Raw genomic sequence first — 16,038 nt, forward strand, 5'->3', positions numbered from 1 at the left:
GGTCCTATTTACATATTTTGGTAAGTTTAACACACACACATTAACTTGCATGCTTAAGGCAACCCATTCATTTTGATCACTGATATTAAACTCCAAGACAGCCCAAAAGGACTATTTTCTACCTGTATTAACTTTGTTATTTAGGACTGAATGATCACTTTTAGACTGTACCCCTATTGGCTCACGTTCCTTTCAACTTCGTACCCCCATCTAAATTGACAGCCAGAACTAAAGCTAGGCAGTGGTGCTGTGGTGGGCTTATATAAGTGTCATGCCAGAGAGGGCACAGAGGTAAGAGTTGTAAATGACAAGAATATTCACATTCACCTCTCCACTAAGAATGTGGACCAGCTTGGATTGCTATGGAATTCAATGCACCCAATGTTGTTACTGATTAGGCAGTACATACGTTCTATACTTATCATAATTATACACTCAAGATATTTGAGATTATCATTATTATAAATATCTTAAATAATTTAGTGTCTATACTGTATTACAAGAAGACTGAACACTTTTATTCTAGTCGTCATTACTGCTCCTGTTAATGCCCATGTAAGAATTATGGTGCTACTACCAACATTTTGGCCCTTCTAACACCTCACCCAAATCTTCTGCCTTCAGAAAAAAATACAGGATGTCAATGGAAACTTCAGAAATATCGGTGAAACATGTAAAATAAAGAGCAAAACATTACATAATCATTTGTACTGTATGTCATAGGGGTGTATTTATAAAACAGTTAATCTGACATTCAGCAGATATTTTCTAGTGGAGAATCCACCAGGTCTATGTGTTTTTAGTGACAGTGGTTGATTTTCCACCATGAAATGCTTGACTAATGTCAATTAAACTGCTTTTTAAATAGAAACTATAGTCTGTATTTAGATCTTTTGATTTAGTGAACCTGATCTACCACAAGATCATGTCACATCCTCTCTTTCTAGAGACAATATCTAATAACATAAATCTTAGGTCCAACTTTAAACTGTGGTATGTACTGATCAGTCGTGTTGAATAAATCAAGCGCTGTATTGGCATCAAATATGAGTGCTGTAACTTACTGGTCTTTGTATGTAAAAGGCAAAGTGAAACCCATTGGTCTTTTTGTAGCTAGCATTACAATTATCCTGCAATCCACACTACAACAACCACATGTAGTCACTGGAAGATAAAGTACAGATAACAAATACCTGCAATTGGTAAAATAATATATATTATTTATTACCTTAAGCTAGATATACATAATTTTTAATAGTCATATCAGTTCTCAATTCAAAATTACTTATTGCTTTCTTTAGATTATGATGAGGATGATGACTGGTTTACAGAAGATTGGTCTCGTGAGGATACTAGTTCGCCTTTGGGAAAAAAAAGCTTTCAACAAACTAACAGAAACATTGACTTGAATAAATTGGAAGATATCATTGTTCTGAAGCAGCTTGTGAAGACTTTGAGGGATTCACTGGAGAAGTCTGAAAATCTAATTCAAGTTCTTCAAAACCAAAATTATTCTTCATCTCATTGTGCAACGTTATATGGTCACATAGACAGAGGTGAACCCTGGTGTTCAGATGCTACAGGAATGATTCCTAGAGGCCTAGACCAGCTTGCTCAAAGAGTATCTGTACTAGAGGTGCAATTTTATCAGATGCAGAAATACGTTGGGAGTAATTGCCAAATAAAGTCAGTTAAAGAGGTTGGGTGAGTAACAAAATGAGATTTAGGAAATAGAATATACTTTAAAGGTACACTTTATTCAACAATAAAAATGAATGCATGCTAAAACTGTTTTTCCTTTTCTTATCAACAGTGTAGAATATAGGAAATATCACAACACGATAATTCATACATTGTATTGTATTACATACAAGATATTCAAATAGAAGAAGCAGAAAAAAATGTTACAGGCATAAGCATTATGACAAAAGATATCAGTAACAGGTTGCCTATGATCTCTTTTCAGGGGGTTACTGTTAATTAACATCAAACTCCTTATAAAAACTTACATTGAAAAAACAAAAATAAAATGAGCCCGAACTGTATCGTAAGAGGTCCTCATAACCTAGTTATTGGATAAATTGACCCTGTAAATTAAATAAGAGAATCACCCCCCATAGTTCTACTTAGGTACCATGAGGCAGAAACAGTTGTAGAAATAGATTTTTGGTGGGATGGTTAAGGGTGGTAATAAAGCTTTCCCAAGTTTCAAAAAATAATTGTGTCTTTGTAAATGGAGGCCTTGATCCACTCTATTTTAAACAAATGCTGAAGTTTGGTTAGGAATAGACGGATGGTCGGTGAGGTGGGGGAAAGCTAACAATGTAAAACTTTCTACCCACTGCCGATGGGAGAAGTGACAATCTACACACTACCCTGGAAAAGAAGATTCTAAAGGCAGATATAAGAAAGTTGTATTTTTTATGGAAGAAGTGGAAGAACATTCCCGGTATTGTGTCTCAGGGATTGCTTTCCACAATGCTTGATACATTTTGAGAATTTGAAATACTTCTACTTCCGGGAAATGGCATCACCAATTTGCTAAGCCTCTCATGGTTTCAGTACAATCCAGCTCCTCCCCATAAGAAAAGATAAAATTTTGATATAGCTTTGAATGGAGTGGGGGTGTCATTTACAAAGTATCTGATGGGTTGTGCCAATCTGAAGGGAACAATGATCTAGTTATCCTAACACAATAAATTCTGGTTTGAATCAGGAGGCATATGCTATTAGGCATAAATGGAATTTTATTCTTTAAATTCTGGAAAGGAGTATGCATTTCTTGCCGTCAGGTTTAGGATTGAATAAACCGATGTTAAGCCCCTCTGCAGCTCAGTTAAGAAACATGGGGGAGAATAGTCCTAGTATATTATCACCATAACTCCAAAGTGGAAGGGACAAAGAGGAGTGGGTATTCAGTAAAGATTTAGAGTTTGGCATATGCCAAAATTGCCACATGGAATATACTAAAGGGTTGTAAATTATTATTATAAGGGTTATACTAGAACCTCATCAGGTAGAAGTTCTGGAAAAGAGCCATTGGGTGTATTGGGGGTTAAAGGTTGAAATCTACCTGTATGTTTGTGTAGTAGGAGGTCTCATGGATCCAAATCTTTTTTCATAGGCCATAAATTTGCTTCTTTTTATTTTAGACTAATCAGCCCTTAGTAATTGTTTTATCTCTTCATTTATGTATTATTAATAATTTACCAGCATAATTTTAAAGTCATTATAAATTAGGCAAATTATAGAACCAAACTATTTACTTTTAATCAACAGCAATACTTGTGTATACGTTTACAAAGCACGTAATAAATGATGTGACAATCACCAAAACATTTACTGCAAGTGAATCTTCCTGGTTAATGTTTATGTCATTGAGAATTGCCACTTTCACAGTTTGAGTAATATGTTCCCTAATGTTTTAAAACTATCGCTGGTCAAATTTTTTTTGGGCTCTGTTATACCTGTATATTGAAAAGAACATAACACCAAATAAATTGCTAAATAAACTATGGTAAATAAATTTATTTTTTAAAAATAAATTCAAATTCAAATATCTTTGTACCCTTTTTTCCCTGTTTTAGAAAATATGAATGGCTTATTCAGGAGCAAGCTCGAGAGCTTTCATTCATACGGCAAAAAATGCAAGAAGGAAAAAGTATTTGCCACATTTTGACTCAGCATCAGGATGAAAGCATAAAATTAATTGAAGAGATGCTTCAAACTAATGACATAGACTACTGCATGGGTAAAAACTTCAGAGAGCACCTCACTCAAGTAAACCAACTTGCAAAAAAACTTAAAAGGCAACTAAACAACAGTAAGTACTGGAACTCTGTTGCACAGAAAATGTAATTTGTGTATTACATTTTAGATCACTTAATTTTTAATGTTCTACTTTTACATAGCTCTAATGAGAACCTAAATCCAAAATCAACCACCTAAAAACACTGTTATTGAATTAAAACAGTACCAAGCCCGTGATATTCAACTAACCTAATATATATTAAGCGTATGTGTGTGTGTGTATTTCAAGGGGTCTATCCAAATGTTGACTCGATTGCAGGAAGGCAGCTTACTTCAGCAATAAGACATATTTCATGAAAAGACATTTTTCCAAAACTCCCAGCACAGGCCTTATAGCCCTAAGTATTTTGGCAGGTGGACTGGTATATTAGGGAGGCCTCGCACCCAATCTCTTCCCCAGCACAGACTCCAGGCCTGACAGATGAATCTTGTAAAGGGAGGCACACCCATATTCTTCACTCTGGTTTGAAGCCCATGACCAACCCAGCCAACATTCTAGATGATAAATATTGTCCTTCCACCAATTTCTTAAACACTTTAGAGCACACCATGTCAAATAATTAAATCTATATTTCATCTAGTCTTTTTTTCTGTGGTTTGTTTCCCGATTTTAGATTTTTTTTGACATTGAATGGGTTTCAGGAAGTTATATAAAATCTAATTTTATGTTTTAGACGTATGTTGCCATTCAGCATCTTTGGATACTTTACTGCATCCTCATTCAGAAATTCTAGATGAGAACATGCCCATGGAAAATGGATTTTACATCATAGATCATATAGATTTCCAAGCTTTGAAGAAGCATGTGTGGGAGAGTAAGTCAATGGTAGAAGAAATGGAGATGTATATGCAGTCATCACTTAAAATATTTGAAGCTGAAATCCATCAAGAAAAGGTAGGTAATGTTTTGCCATTTCACAGTAACTACAAATATCATTTTACTAGTATCAAATACATGAGAAAACTCACAGTAGACAACAGTAAAACAGATCATAGTTCAACAGTTCAATACATTTTCCAAATCGTTCATAGTTCAATCAACTAGATTTGTCCAAGACCCAGGGGGATTCCTAGACAATAATAGGAGGGTTTGATTACAGTAGGCCAAAGTACAGTTGTTTGGTCTTCCAACGTTGGATGACTTCACCATTATCAAATATGCTGGGAAGCCCCCCAAGATGCCCCCAGCACCAACCTCACACTCATATTGATATTGATTACCCTCTACAACAATTGATTGCCTGAATAAGCAAGTGATATGGTTCTGACAGGAACAGTAGGTATAGTGCTAACACACTGGTCCAGCAGTTCCTGCCTGTAAGAAGAGTGAGACGTGTAAGCTGAGGATTAGCAAACTACAAGCTACAAATCTTCAACATGGAAGGACTACCCACAATTAAAGAGTCCCCTACATTCTTTAGTACCCCTTCCATATATAGGGCTAACCATCCGGAAAGAGTTCCAAGATATCCACATGTCCAGGAGGCAGGGTTCTGCAACTCTTCCCTACTCAATGACCACTGTCTCTGTAATCGTATTTACCTGCTGTCGTTTCATCTGCTAAATCTTCTTTTTTTTTCATTTTCCTTGTGTTCCTTGTGACTTTTCAAGGTGTGTTGGGTGCTGTAGTTTGTGGCAACACCCGTTATGGTAGTACAAATACAGCCTTACTCAAAAAACTGGCGGAAATCTAATTAATGCAGAAATAGTTCCCCTAAATAATACAGTAATAATAAAATAATATTTTGCTTCAAATCTAAGTATTTTGCTGCTATATTTATAGGTTATTGAATTTAGGTGGTATCAACACTACTACTAGAAACCTACAACATTCTACGAGACTCACAATCTTTTGGGGTACATTTTGATCAGATAATCTACCACAGACAATTTTTGTTACAAAAAAAATAAATAAATAGAGCGGTAACTTGCTTTATATGACAAAAGTCTATCTTATGAAGAAACGACAACAGAACTACAACTGCTCACCTCACCATTACATGGAATAGCTTAGTAAGCCAGGGAGGTTGAAAGGCATGCAAAAGATTGCTTTGATAATTTTTTATACCAATCTTTATTTACAGGAAAAAAGGAATGGCATAGACCAAGACAAAACATATATAAATATACAAAATTGGGCGAGACAAAGGTCAGGGGCTAACAACAGATACAAAAAGAGTAAAGCAGAGGTAACAGATCAGACATTTTATAGGAATAATCACATAGAGATATTTTTTTTAACTGCAGTATTTTAGACCCTCTACATCAGGGGTCGGCAACGTTTTATGGCCAGTAGGCCATTTATGGGGTGGGTGGGAGCACACTAGGCCTGACCCGCCCTGATGGCTCCGCCCACCACCAGGGAATGCCCCCTGAAGTGAAATCCCTCTCCTTTGTATGCATTGTGGAGGAGAGGGATTTACCTTCAGGGAGCTTTCCCTATTTACCGTGGCAGTGGAATATCAACGCCAGCCGCGGTAAATAGGGGAGCAACAGCAAGGAGGCGGCATGGAGCTCCGGCGGCTGCGGTAATTTCTAAGGCCCCCTGGCAGATCCGCTCGGCTACCCCCGCATTAGGCCGGATCGGCCAGGGGGCATTAGGTCGGAACGAACTACCGGCTATGCCGTATCTGGCCTAAAGGCCGGAGTTTGCCGACCCCTGCTCTAGATCCTTTTGAAATTAGAAAAAGCTCTTTGAACTCCCTGGGTTGATTAAGAACTCATATTAGACAAAAGAGAGAAAAAGAGCACGAACAGAAAATGAGAAGCCACATGCGCAGAGTAGAGATCAATGTTTGCCCAGAAGAGACAGATAAGCCCCAAGGACAAAGGGTAGAGTACACAGAGAAGCATCATCCCACCCCAAACCCCACCACTCACATCCAGATACCACTAAAATTACTATATTTCTGCATACACAAGTCTGTCTGGACTGCAGTATATATGTCAGACTTGCTTTAATTATGTTTCACCAACTGTGAATATATAGTGGGATGTAGCTGCATTGTATTTTTTTTAAAGTGATAGTAAAAGAAATGTTTGTTTTCAACACTTCCGTGCAGCATGTAAACAAATAGAGGGCATAAAAACTGATACCAGTGTACACGGTGGAGAGTAGGAACCCTAAATATGACATGGGGCACAGATACTTTTCTTGTCATAAAAAATGCCAGCATATATACCTCTTGAGCCAACCTTAAAATGTTTGGGGAAGTTAAAAAAGAGTATAGGAAAAAAGTGAAGAATATCATGACTCGATAACATGACTTTGAGGTCAGTTTGTGATATTCTTGTATTCCTTTATGCAAATCAAATAATGCATGACAAACATACAATATTCACATGGCTGGTACATTTTAAAGGCCCATATATTTTAACCCTTAAAAACAAGTGAAGCAATGGGTCAAATTTACAGGAGAGAATTAGGGGGATTGGAGATGAAGTTTTTTGTTTTGAAAGGAGTTAAAGACAATAGGGCTGATTTATTAAAGCTGCCCAAGGCTGGAGAAAATACACTTTCATCAGTGAAGCTGAGTGAACCTGGAATGGATTTCTGTAAAGTATTTTGCTATTTGTAGCAAATGTTTTCAGTCCTGGACCAGATCCATTTCAGGTTTGCTGGATCAGTCAGCTTCACTGATGAAAGTGTATCCTCTCCAGACTTGGAAAGCTCTAATAAATCAGGCCCAATGGGCAAGGTAAAGCTAGGGTTTTAAAATGTCACTGCAACCTTGATAAAAGTGAGACAAGACAAAAATAAAGTAACAATTTAAATTGACATTATATAAATAATAATTAAATACACAAAAAAATTCAAAAGCACAAATATCCCATGGGAAAATCATTTTCACTACTCTGATCCCTGTACATGTTAAGTAATTTGTTTTGCTTAGCATGTACAGAAATGTGTTAGTAACAGTACAACCTAGGAACTAAAATTTGTCTATGAACATGTTATTATGCTACAAAAATGTAATGAGGCAATATTTTTAACAGGAGCAAGCAATGAAAGATGAAATTTTAAATCTCCAAAACAAGCTGAAGGAAAAAGAGATAATGTTAAGGAGAGTGTCAGAAAAGCTGAAAATATCAAACCTTGCAAAACACAGCATGGAAAAACTTATATCACGACAACGTAAGTAATTTTTTTTTACATTTTATTTTTTATTGATTTTATATAGTTTTCCATAACAAAAACAGACAGAACATACAATAATTACAGTGTTACAGTCAATTAATTGTTGTTCCATTACATAAAACTCCAAATATAAACAAAACACATGTTTGTTCTGAAAGAGAAACTAGGACTTTGAACATCTGTAAACCAATGCTGAATTTTACTTTTTTACAATGCTAGTTGCCTATATTATATGTTGATTGAGATTTAAATTTTGTCCGCCTTTATTAGATAAGTAATGAAGGAAATATTAATGCCAATGACAGCCAGGCAACTAGCATTTTCATTCAGCAATGGAAGCCCTAGTTTTTTGAAGCTAGAGATGGCCAAGTAACAAACATTGATAAAGGAAGATGAGCAATTGCATTCTTCTCAATATTTGTACAATACCCTTTGATGACTTGAAGTAATTACTGCTTAAGCTTTCATAACTTTATACCTTATGGACCATTGCAATTTTTTATATTTCCACTTTGGGCCTGTTTTATTATTGTTCACTTAGTGAATATTTAGGACAAAGTAATACATACATCTTTTTTATTTGGGGGGAATTTTTGGGAATACTGTTTTGCAAAAAAAGATTTTTATTTTTTTAATTTATTCTAAGATGTAAAAAATGACCATTGCTAATTTTTTAATGTGCTCTTGTAAAATTATATTTCTGGTAAACTAAATCTAATACCAAAATTAAATAAAAGAAAATGTAAATATTAATGTTTAATAGAAAATAACTGTTTAGTAACAGATTAATAGGAATGGAATTTATTAATTTAATGTAATATTTTTTATTTTTTAGAAAAAAAAAACTTTATTCTAAAATAAACTATTAATTACAATATAATAATACATTGATCCTCAATGACACCTAGAAACTGTCTCCAAGAGTTATTTTACACTTAATTTGAGGTCACTTAATTTGACTGTTAGTCCTGCTATATATATAACAATATTTTTTGTCATATATTATACAGTATATATATATATATATATATATATATTACTTGCATCTTCTGACACCATATTTTGGGCCTGGAGAGAATGCACTTTGATTAGTAAAGCTGAGTAATCCAGCAAACCTGGAATAGATTTTTTAAAAAGTCTTTTACTATTTGTTAGCAAATGTTTTCTATTCTGGATCATTTCCCACTTCTGTCCATCTCTAGATATACAGGAGGCTAAACTTGAGCAAGAGAACAGGGGGAAAGGGAGAAGCAGAACAGGGGATGTTAGAAACAGAAAGTTATCTGTAGTTCAAAAACACGGAACCATAAGATTCTGAACCACATCTACTTTTTATTGTGTGATGATATGTACAGTTATAAAGAAGCTTTGCATATAAACAAAATAACAAAAGTTGCCTTTATTAATCAATTCTAATAATAAATATTACAAAATTTAGCTTGTATAAACTGGCATCAGTATTCAGGGGTGCTTACAGCAGCACAATATAATAAAACACCCTGCCTTTATAACAGTCTTAGTAATTGTTTAGGACTAATAAGTGAATAAGATGAACTTTCAACCACAGCAGCATGTGCTAGAAGGACAAGTTGATGTCTTTAGTCATACTGTTCTCAGTCAGACTTCTACCTGAGACTGCATGGTTGTTCATTTTATACATTTTAAAGCTGTAAAGCAATGACAATTTTAATCACTAAAAGCAAAAAAAAACACATTACAATGTACTGAAGTACATTGATGTTGTCTTGAAGCAGCTCATCTTAAATGGATATTTAATGTGCACTTTTATTTAACTTAATATTACAGTTACAAGTACCTGTGGAATTCTAAAGAAAGCAAGATCTAACCTAAAGGTAAGGGCGTCATACATCCAAAAAACTACCACTGTGTACAGGCTAATCCTACATGAAAATGCTGATTTTAATGCAAACAATAGACATTAGAAGGTGAATGGGCATGCACACTTGACACGAACATCCGAAGACTTTTTTTGTACAAGTACATTTTAAAATTAGGCAGACTAGCCAGTGCATGGATGTTTATACCTATAAATGAAAGAGGGGAGAGCCCCAATGTACCTCTAGCTCCAACAACTACAAAACAATTCAGCCAAAATAAAGTAATGTAACACTTTTTTTCTCAGACCTAGAACTTGATATTAGACCCTCTGTATCAGGGTTACTATAAGCAAATATTAGAAAATGTAAAGACTAAGCATATAGTACAGGGTACATTTGTACTAATAATATTATATTTGGCCATTAGAAACTATGAAACCATGATATCACTGGAACAAAATGTTTTGCTATATGCATATATGTTTATATGCCAAAATATTCATTGGACAATCATGATCTATATCAGTGTGCCAATGAATGTACGATCTGTTACCAGAATAGGAGTACAATATACATCACTGTCACTGATGAAATGGCAAATATTTGCTGACCAGCAGATCTATATTATAAATATTCAGATTAGGTCCTATATATAAGTAACTTCTATTTTTTTACTGAACCATAGAGTTCCTCTTTTTCCAATAAGTAATCAAAGTTGATATCTGCAGATATCTGCAAACCAAAGTCTAAACGCATTTCTTTAGACAGTGGATTTAGAGATGTATAGATTACCAATTTTATCACTGGCTATTTGAAATATTCCTAATTTTATCTTTTTTCCTATCTTCAGCAATAGGTCAGATGCAGCATTGTTCTACTATATTGCTAATTTGGCAAAAACTGAACACGGCATATCAACACAGCTTGTTTTGGTGCTAAAGAACCAGAGCACCAGGTTGACCATGAACTCCTCTGCACATCAAAGTATTATAGAGTCAATTGTGAGGGTCATCCGTGTAACTAAGCTTGTAGCTAAAGCTTGGCCAAAATTGGATCATGACAATGATCACAAGCACACCAGCTATTCCTCAACAGAATAGCTAAAAAACAAATTTGTGCTCAGAATATGCCCCTTTTCCACCCTTATGGAATACCCTGGAATTTTCCCCAGGGGAAGATAGTACACAATTTTCTTGGTGGTGTAACAACGGATTTGAGTTTATTTATGATATTGTAGACAAACGTGATATGTTAGTTTTAGAACACCTAATGAGTAAAAAGGAACTTCCTAATAAAGAATATATCCAATATAGACAAATTAGATCCTTTGTAGATTCAAAAATTGAACGCCCTCTAAACCTTACACCTTTTGAAAGATCCTGTAGATCAACAATAGAGAGGAAGGGGCAAATTTCAATAATATATGGTACCCTAATATTAACAGTAAATAGGTTGAAATACATGGAATCATGGAACAAAGACTTAGGTAAAATTTTTACTCGAGAGGAATGGAATGATATGGCCTATTCTCCATCGAAAATATCATTAAATACAGCTTTAGTTGAAGCTAATTACAAGGTTATGCTTCGTTGGTACTTGGTTCCTGAAAGGATATTAAAAATTCATCCCTCAACTTCTCCTTTATGTTTTAGAGGATGTGGGACAAATGGTACAATACAACATATGTGGTGGTCTTGCCCTGTTGCCAAAAATTTTTGGGACAAAATTTTCGATAAAGTGTCGTCGGTGATGAAAAGAAGGGTAAAAGGTACCATAGAGATGGCGTTATTTAGCAGATGTGATAGCATCCACCGGTAAGTCTCAAATAAAACTCTTGAAACTGATGATTTTGGCAGCTCAGGTCACCTTAGCTAAATCATGGAAATCCCCCCATATACGAATGAACCCATTCAAAGCCAATATGGATTGGATTATGACCAATGATAAAATGACCCATATCCTTAAGAATACTCTAGACAAATTTGAACTGATATGGGAACCATGAAAGTAAATGGGCTCAATTATTTAAAATATTTAGGTACAATAAAACAATAGAATTTATCCGGTATGACTTTCCCTTTCCCTAATGTGTCTTGTCATGTCTTAATTGTTTTTATTATTCTGTGGTCCTATGACTTAGAGTCAGTGTTTATTATGCATGATTCACGGGTTAACTTTGTATGCAAAAATAAACACAATTTACTAAAGATAATTTGATTATAATGATGATAGCATTGCCACCAAATTGAGAATTTGAAACGATGATCCTTTCTGCTTGACAGAGCTCCTCAATTTTGTGAAGTCCTTTACAGATATGCCACTCATGACACACATCATAGTCCTTAGAACTGTTAGTAAAGTGATGAGCAACATGGATAAGTCGTGCAATAGCTCATACAACAGAACACCATTTTGAAAAATGTCTGAAATGGTGGAAACCCAATTTTGTGTTTGGCTTAACAGAGGTGTTGAGTGTAACAGTAGTAAATCATTGTCAGACTCTGGGTTACCAGTTCAAATTTAATATCTTCTGTTGTGTAGAAGATTGATCACATAGAATACTCAGAAAATCTAATCGTCCACAGAGGCAAGCTGTTGGAGTTTATTGGCAGATTTACAGACCAATAGAACAGCAATGAAAAGTTAGGTTCACTTAACTCATCGCTAACATTCAAAAAATCTATTCTATATATACAAGTTTTAGACAGTATTCACAAAATTGAGGGAAATTCTTATTGTTCAGTTGAACTGATCAAAAGGATCATAAAATAGCTTTGAAAGCATAAGGGGATTGTTATTGGATTGAAGGAGAATAAGGGCAGCGGTCGCCAACTGATGGTCTGCGGTTCTGGCAGACCATGTCCCCCATATGGATCCCAGGCTCAGGGTGGTGAGCGGGTTCATCTCAGGCTCAGACCTGTGATGCGAGAGTGGGCAGATTCTGGCATCATGACATCACAGTTTCTTCCCCTTTGAGTGACACTCGGCTCCCTGCGCATACGTGGTCCAGAGCCCATAAGTTTAGTGGTTCGTAGACTGAAAAGGTTGGCAACCACTAGGTTAAAGGATCTTGAAATGTCCTAGTAGTCACTGTGAGAGTAAACAATGCTTCATTACTTTATTAGGTTCAAACAAATAAAAAGTTTGTTACTTAAAAATACATCCCAACTTCAAAAGAATTATCTCAACCCTGTAAGATGTAAATCAAACAGGTGCAATAAGTCTATTTCCTTACTACTTAAAAGGAATCTAAAATGAGCTACTTTACATTGTAAGCAGCCAAGAATGATATTGTTTATTGCCTTTCAAACCCAGACATATATATTGCTTCTTCTTTTATTAGTAGAAACTTCAATCTATAATTAACATAGAAGTTCCCTTGATTGACCAGCATCAAATCCAAATTCAATTGCCCCATACTGAGCATTATTAGTCTATAAATTTCCACCACAGGAGAAGGCCTATTTCCAAAGACATGTATCTTCTGTAGTCTAAAACTGTGTTGAAACATCATTTTTTTAATACGATCTGAACCGGAGAAAGTTTCTGTTGTCTTCATGAACAATTAAACATTTGCTTAATATCCGCTATCACAGCAACTGATTCTTGCCTGAAGCAGAACAAAACTCCTATGAGGTTGTTGTTAAGATTGTTAGACGGTGTGGTCCTTTACTGATCACATTCAGGAAGCTTCAACACAGCAGTTTGTGAGCATACTTTTACTTGTGGTACACCAAAGGATAATACAATAAAACAAAATGGTGGAGTAAAAAAGGAAGTCTGTCTTCCTAGGATGATACACAGCAAAACACAGGAGGTACCAACATTCTTCTCCTTACAAAAGTGGTGGTCCAGGCTCAGCATGATATCAAACACGTTCTGCATGAAGTCAAAGTGATTTTTCATCTCAGGTTTTCTGTTCAGGGTGCGCTCTAAGGAAATAAACTGTGCTTCTGCATGTTAATATTTGGTAGTTCCATTCTTGGGGTACGAAATGGTAGTGGTGCTAACCTTGTCCATGGTTTTTTAGGAATTCCGTGTCCTCATTGGTGGCTGCCAACTCATTGTCATCAGTGATACAAGTCAAGTTAATATCAAAGCAATTGGCCTTGTTATCACATTGAATATTGGATTGTTGCTTTCCCCTCCTGCATAGTCTTTCACACTATAGTGATTTGGACATTGTTTAAAACAAGTATTGCTTCCATTTAACAGCACACATGTTTTTAAAGAATTCATAGTAGGTCTTCTGATTTTTTCCAAACAGACATTGCCTATGATTACCCAGCCTGGGTCAAGGCAATGTGCCTATGGGCATCATGTGGTTCATTTATTTCTTGGTGAGTTTTGTGGACCCTCAGAATGTCTCTTCCTAATAGGAGGAGGTTTTCAGCATTTTTGTTAAGGGTCAGTATGTGGTCAGCTATGTTTCCCAAGTGAGGGTGGTTAGAGGCAACTGTTGGACTGGGGATCTCCTCCCTGTTAGTGGGAATCTGATTGCACTCTATGAAAGTAGGTAGAGGTATCTCCTAGTTGGCATTCAAAGGAGCCACTACAAGACCACTCTGATCATCAAAGATAGTATACAGTCTTACAGCCCTTTCCGATTGTCCCTTAGGGTACACACGAAGTAGGAGATATTTTTTTTATCTGTACTATTTCCGCCTTGCTTTGTCACAGGTCGGGGGGCGGGGGGTCCTAGAAGAGGTGGAACAATGTTGGATGTGGATGAAGTGCTTGTATCATCACTGTTGCATTCTACGCACTTAATAGTAGCCTTACAGCCTTTAGCGAGGATGCACTTTTAAAACAGACTCCAAATTTTCTTAAAAATTCCTTAGGTTCTGGTAGGGGGTTTTTCCCGAAGCCAATACATTTAATTGGTGGGTGTGGCTTGACATGGAGTCCTATTTTTCCTAATTTGATCAAACCTTACAGGAACTGTAGTAGGTGTAGGTAGAATATCAGTCTTTTTTACTGACACTGGACATCTGCAGTCCCTGTCAGTATTGAGTGAGCTTGCGGGCCTTAGTGATGGTGGATCAAAAGGGTTGTTTTCACCATATGAGAAACGTGGGTTATTCTTAGTGTCTGCAACTCTCCTAAAAATCTCACAAAAGTAGGTGAAGGGAGGGAAATTTTAATTCTTGTACTTTGACTCTGTACTTTGTCCCATGCATCATTAGGACCTGTGGCAGGGTTGCCAATGTAAACTGCTTAGAACCTCTTTGCCACAGATCAGGACCAGGAGATCTGTGCCTTTGTCCGTGTCAATCATCTAACGGTTCCCTGTAGCCAGTAGCAGTAGTATCCCTGTTCAGAAATCCTGTCGACTGGTCACTTCATATCATGTGTTATGTGATCCCCTGAGAGCTGCCCGTTTACCCCAGAGAATCAGAATATTCTGCAGAAGCACCCATTTGCTGGCAGAAATGTGGACACCACCTGATCTGGCTCTGCTCCAGCATACCCTGTGGTGGTGGGTTCTCTTACCTGATGGTCATGTAATTCCCATTTGCCACATGACCTTCACTATAAAAGGAAGTGACTGGCAACAGGAAGTTACTTGAACAAGGCGTTCCTCTTGGCTTTGTTTGTAGTTGTTCCAGTTTGCGTATCCAGTTTCTGATACTCTGGTATAGTGACCCTGGCTCCGCTTGACTACTCCTAGTTGCTGCCTGCCCTGACCTCTGGCTCTGCCCAACTACTCCTGTTTGCCACCTGCCCTGACCTCTGGCTTGTCTGACCACACTCCTGTCTCATGTTCCTGTACCACACTTTGTTCCTGCCTGTCAGCAGTTACCAGCCTCTGCGTAGACGGGACATGCAACCTGGAAACAGCCTGCAGCGCAACATCCTCACCTATAAAGGCCCTGGAGAAGACTAGGCTTTTGCTTAGACTCTGCACCCCTGCACTTCTCCGCCAACCAGGGTGGTGACACCGAGGGTCCACAATCCTGCCCTGTGACATTATGACACTCTTGATCTGTTCTACAGATTGAGGATCTATCCATCTGATGAGCAAATATATTTCTTCTGTAGCTGTGATATCTAGTCTTCTAATTGTGGTCTTGAAGGTGAATTATCAAACTCTGTAGTTTTCAGGTTTGTCATCATACGTGGTGAGGTCTTAGTGAGCTCTTTGTGAACCATGTATTTAGAAAACTGTGACAAGTCAGTGTGGCTGCAGGTGGAAAGGAGTTTGTTCCAATAGCTGGAGCATGGAGATTGGATGATTTATGAGGGTTTGGT

The 16,038-nt window shown here is 36.7% G+C and overlaps 1 protein-coding gene across 1 annotated transcript in view; it reads left to right on the forward strand.

The window, feature by feature from the left end:
- PDE4DIP (phosphodiesterase 4D interacting protein) overlaps positions 1-10,674 on the forward strand; it is a gene marked incomplete in the record, with an annotated part of 46,582 nt that extends 35,908 nt beyond the window's left edge. Inside the window, 6 exon segments of the mRNA XM_072420928.1 lie at positions 1,302-1,704; positions 3,588-3,823; positions 4,485-4,705; positions 7,807-7,945; positions 9,755-9,801; positions 10,637-10,674. Of these exon segments, the coding sequence (XP_072277029.1) occupies positions 1,302-1,704; positions 3,588-3,823; positions 4,485-4,705; positions 7,807-7,945; positions 9,755-9,801; positions 10,637-10,642 (1,052 nt within the window).
- Between the last annotated feature and the right edge of the window lie 5,364 nt (positions 10,675-16,038).

Source organism: Pyxicephalus adspersus, chromosome 8 (assembly GCF_032062135.1).
Source record: "Pyxicephalus adspersus chromosome 8, UCB_Pads_2.0, whole genome shotgun sequence".
Classification (NCBI taxonomy): domain Eukaryota; kingdom Metazoa; phylum Chordata; class Amphibia; order Anura; family Pyxicephalidae; genus Pyxicephalus; species Pyxicephalus adspersus.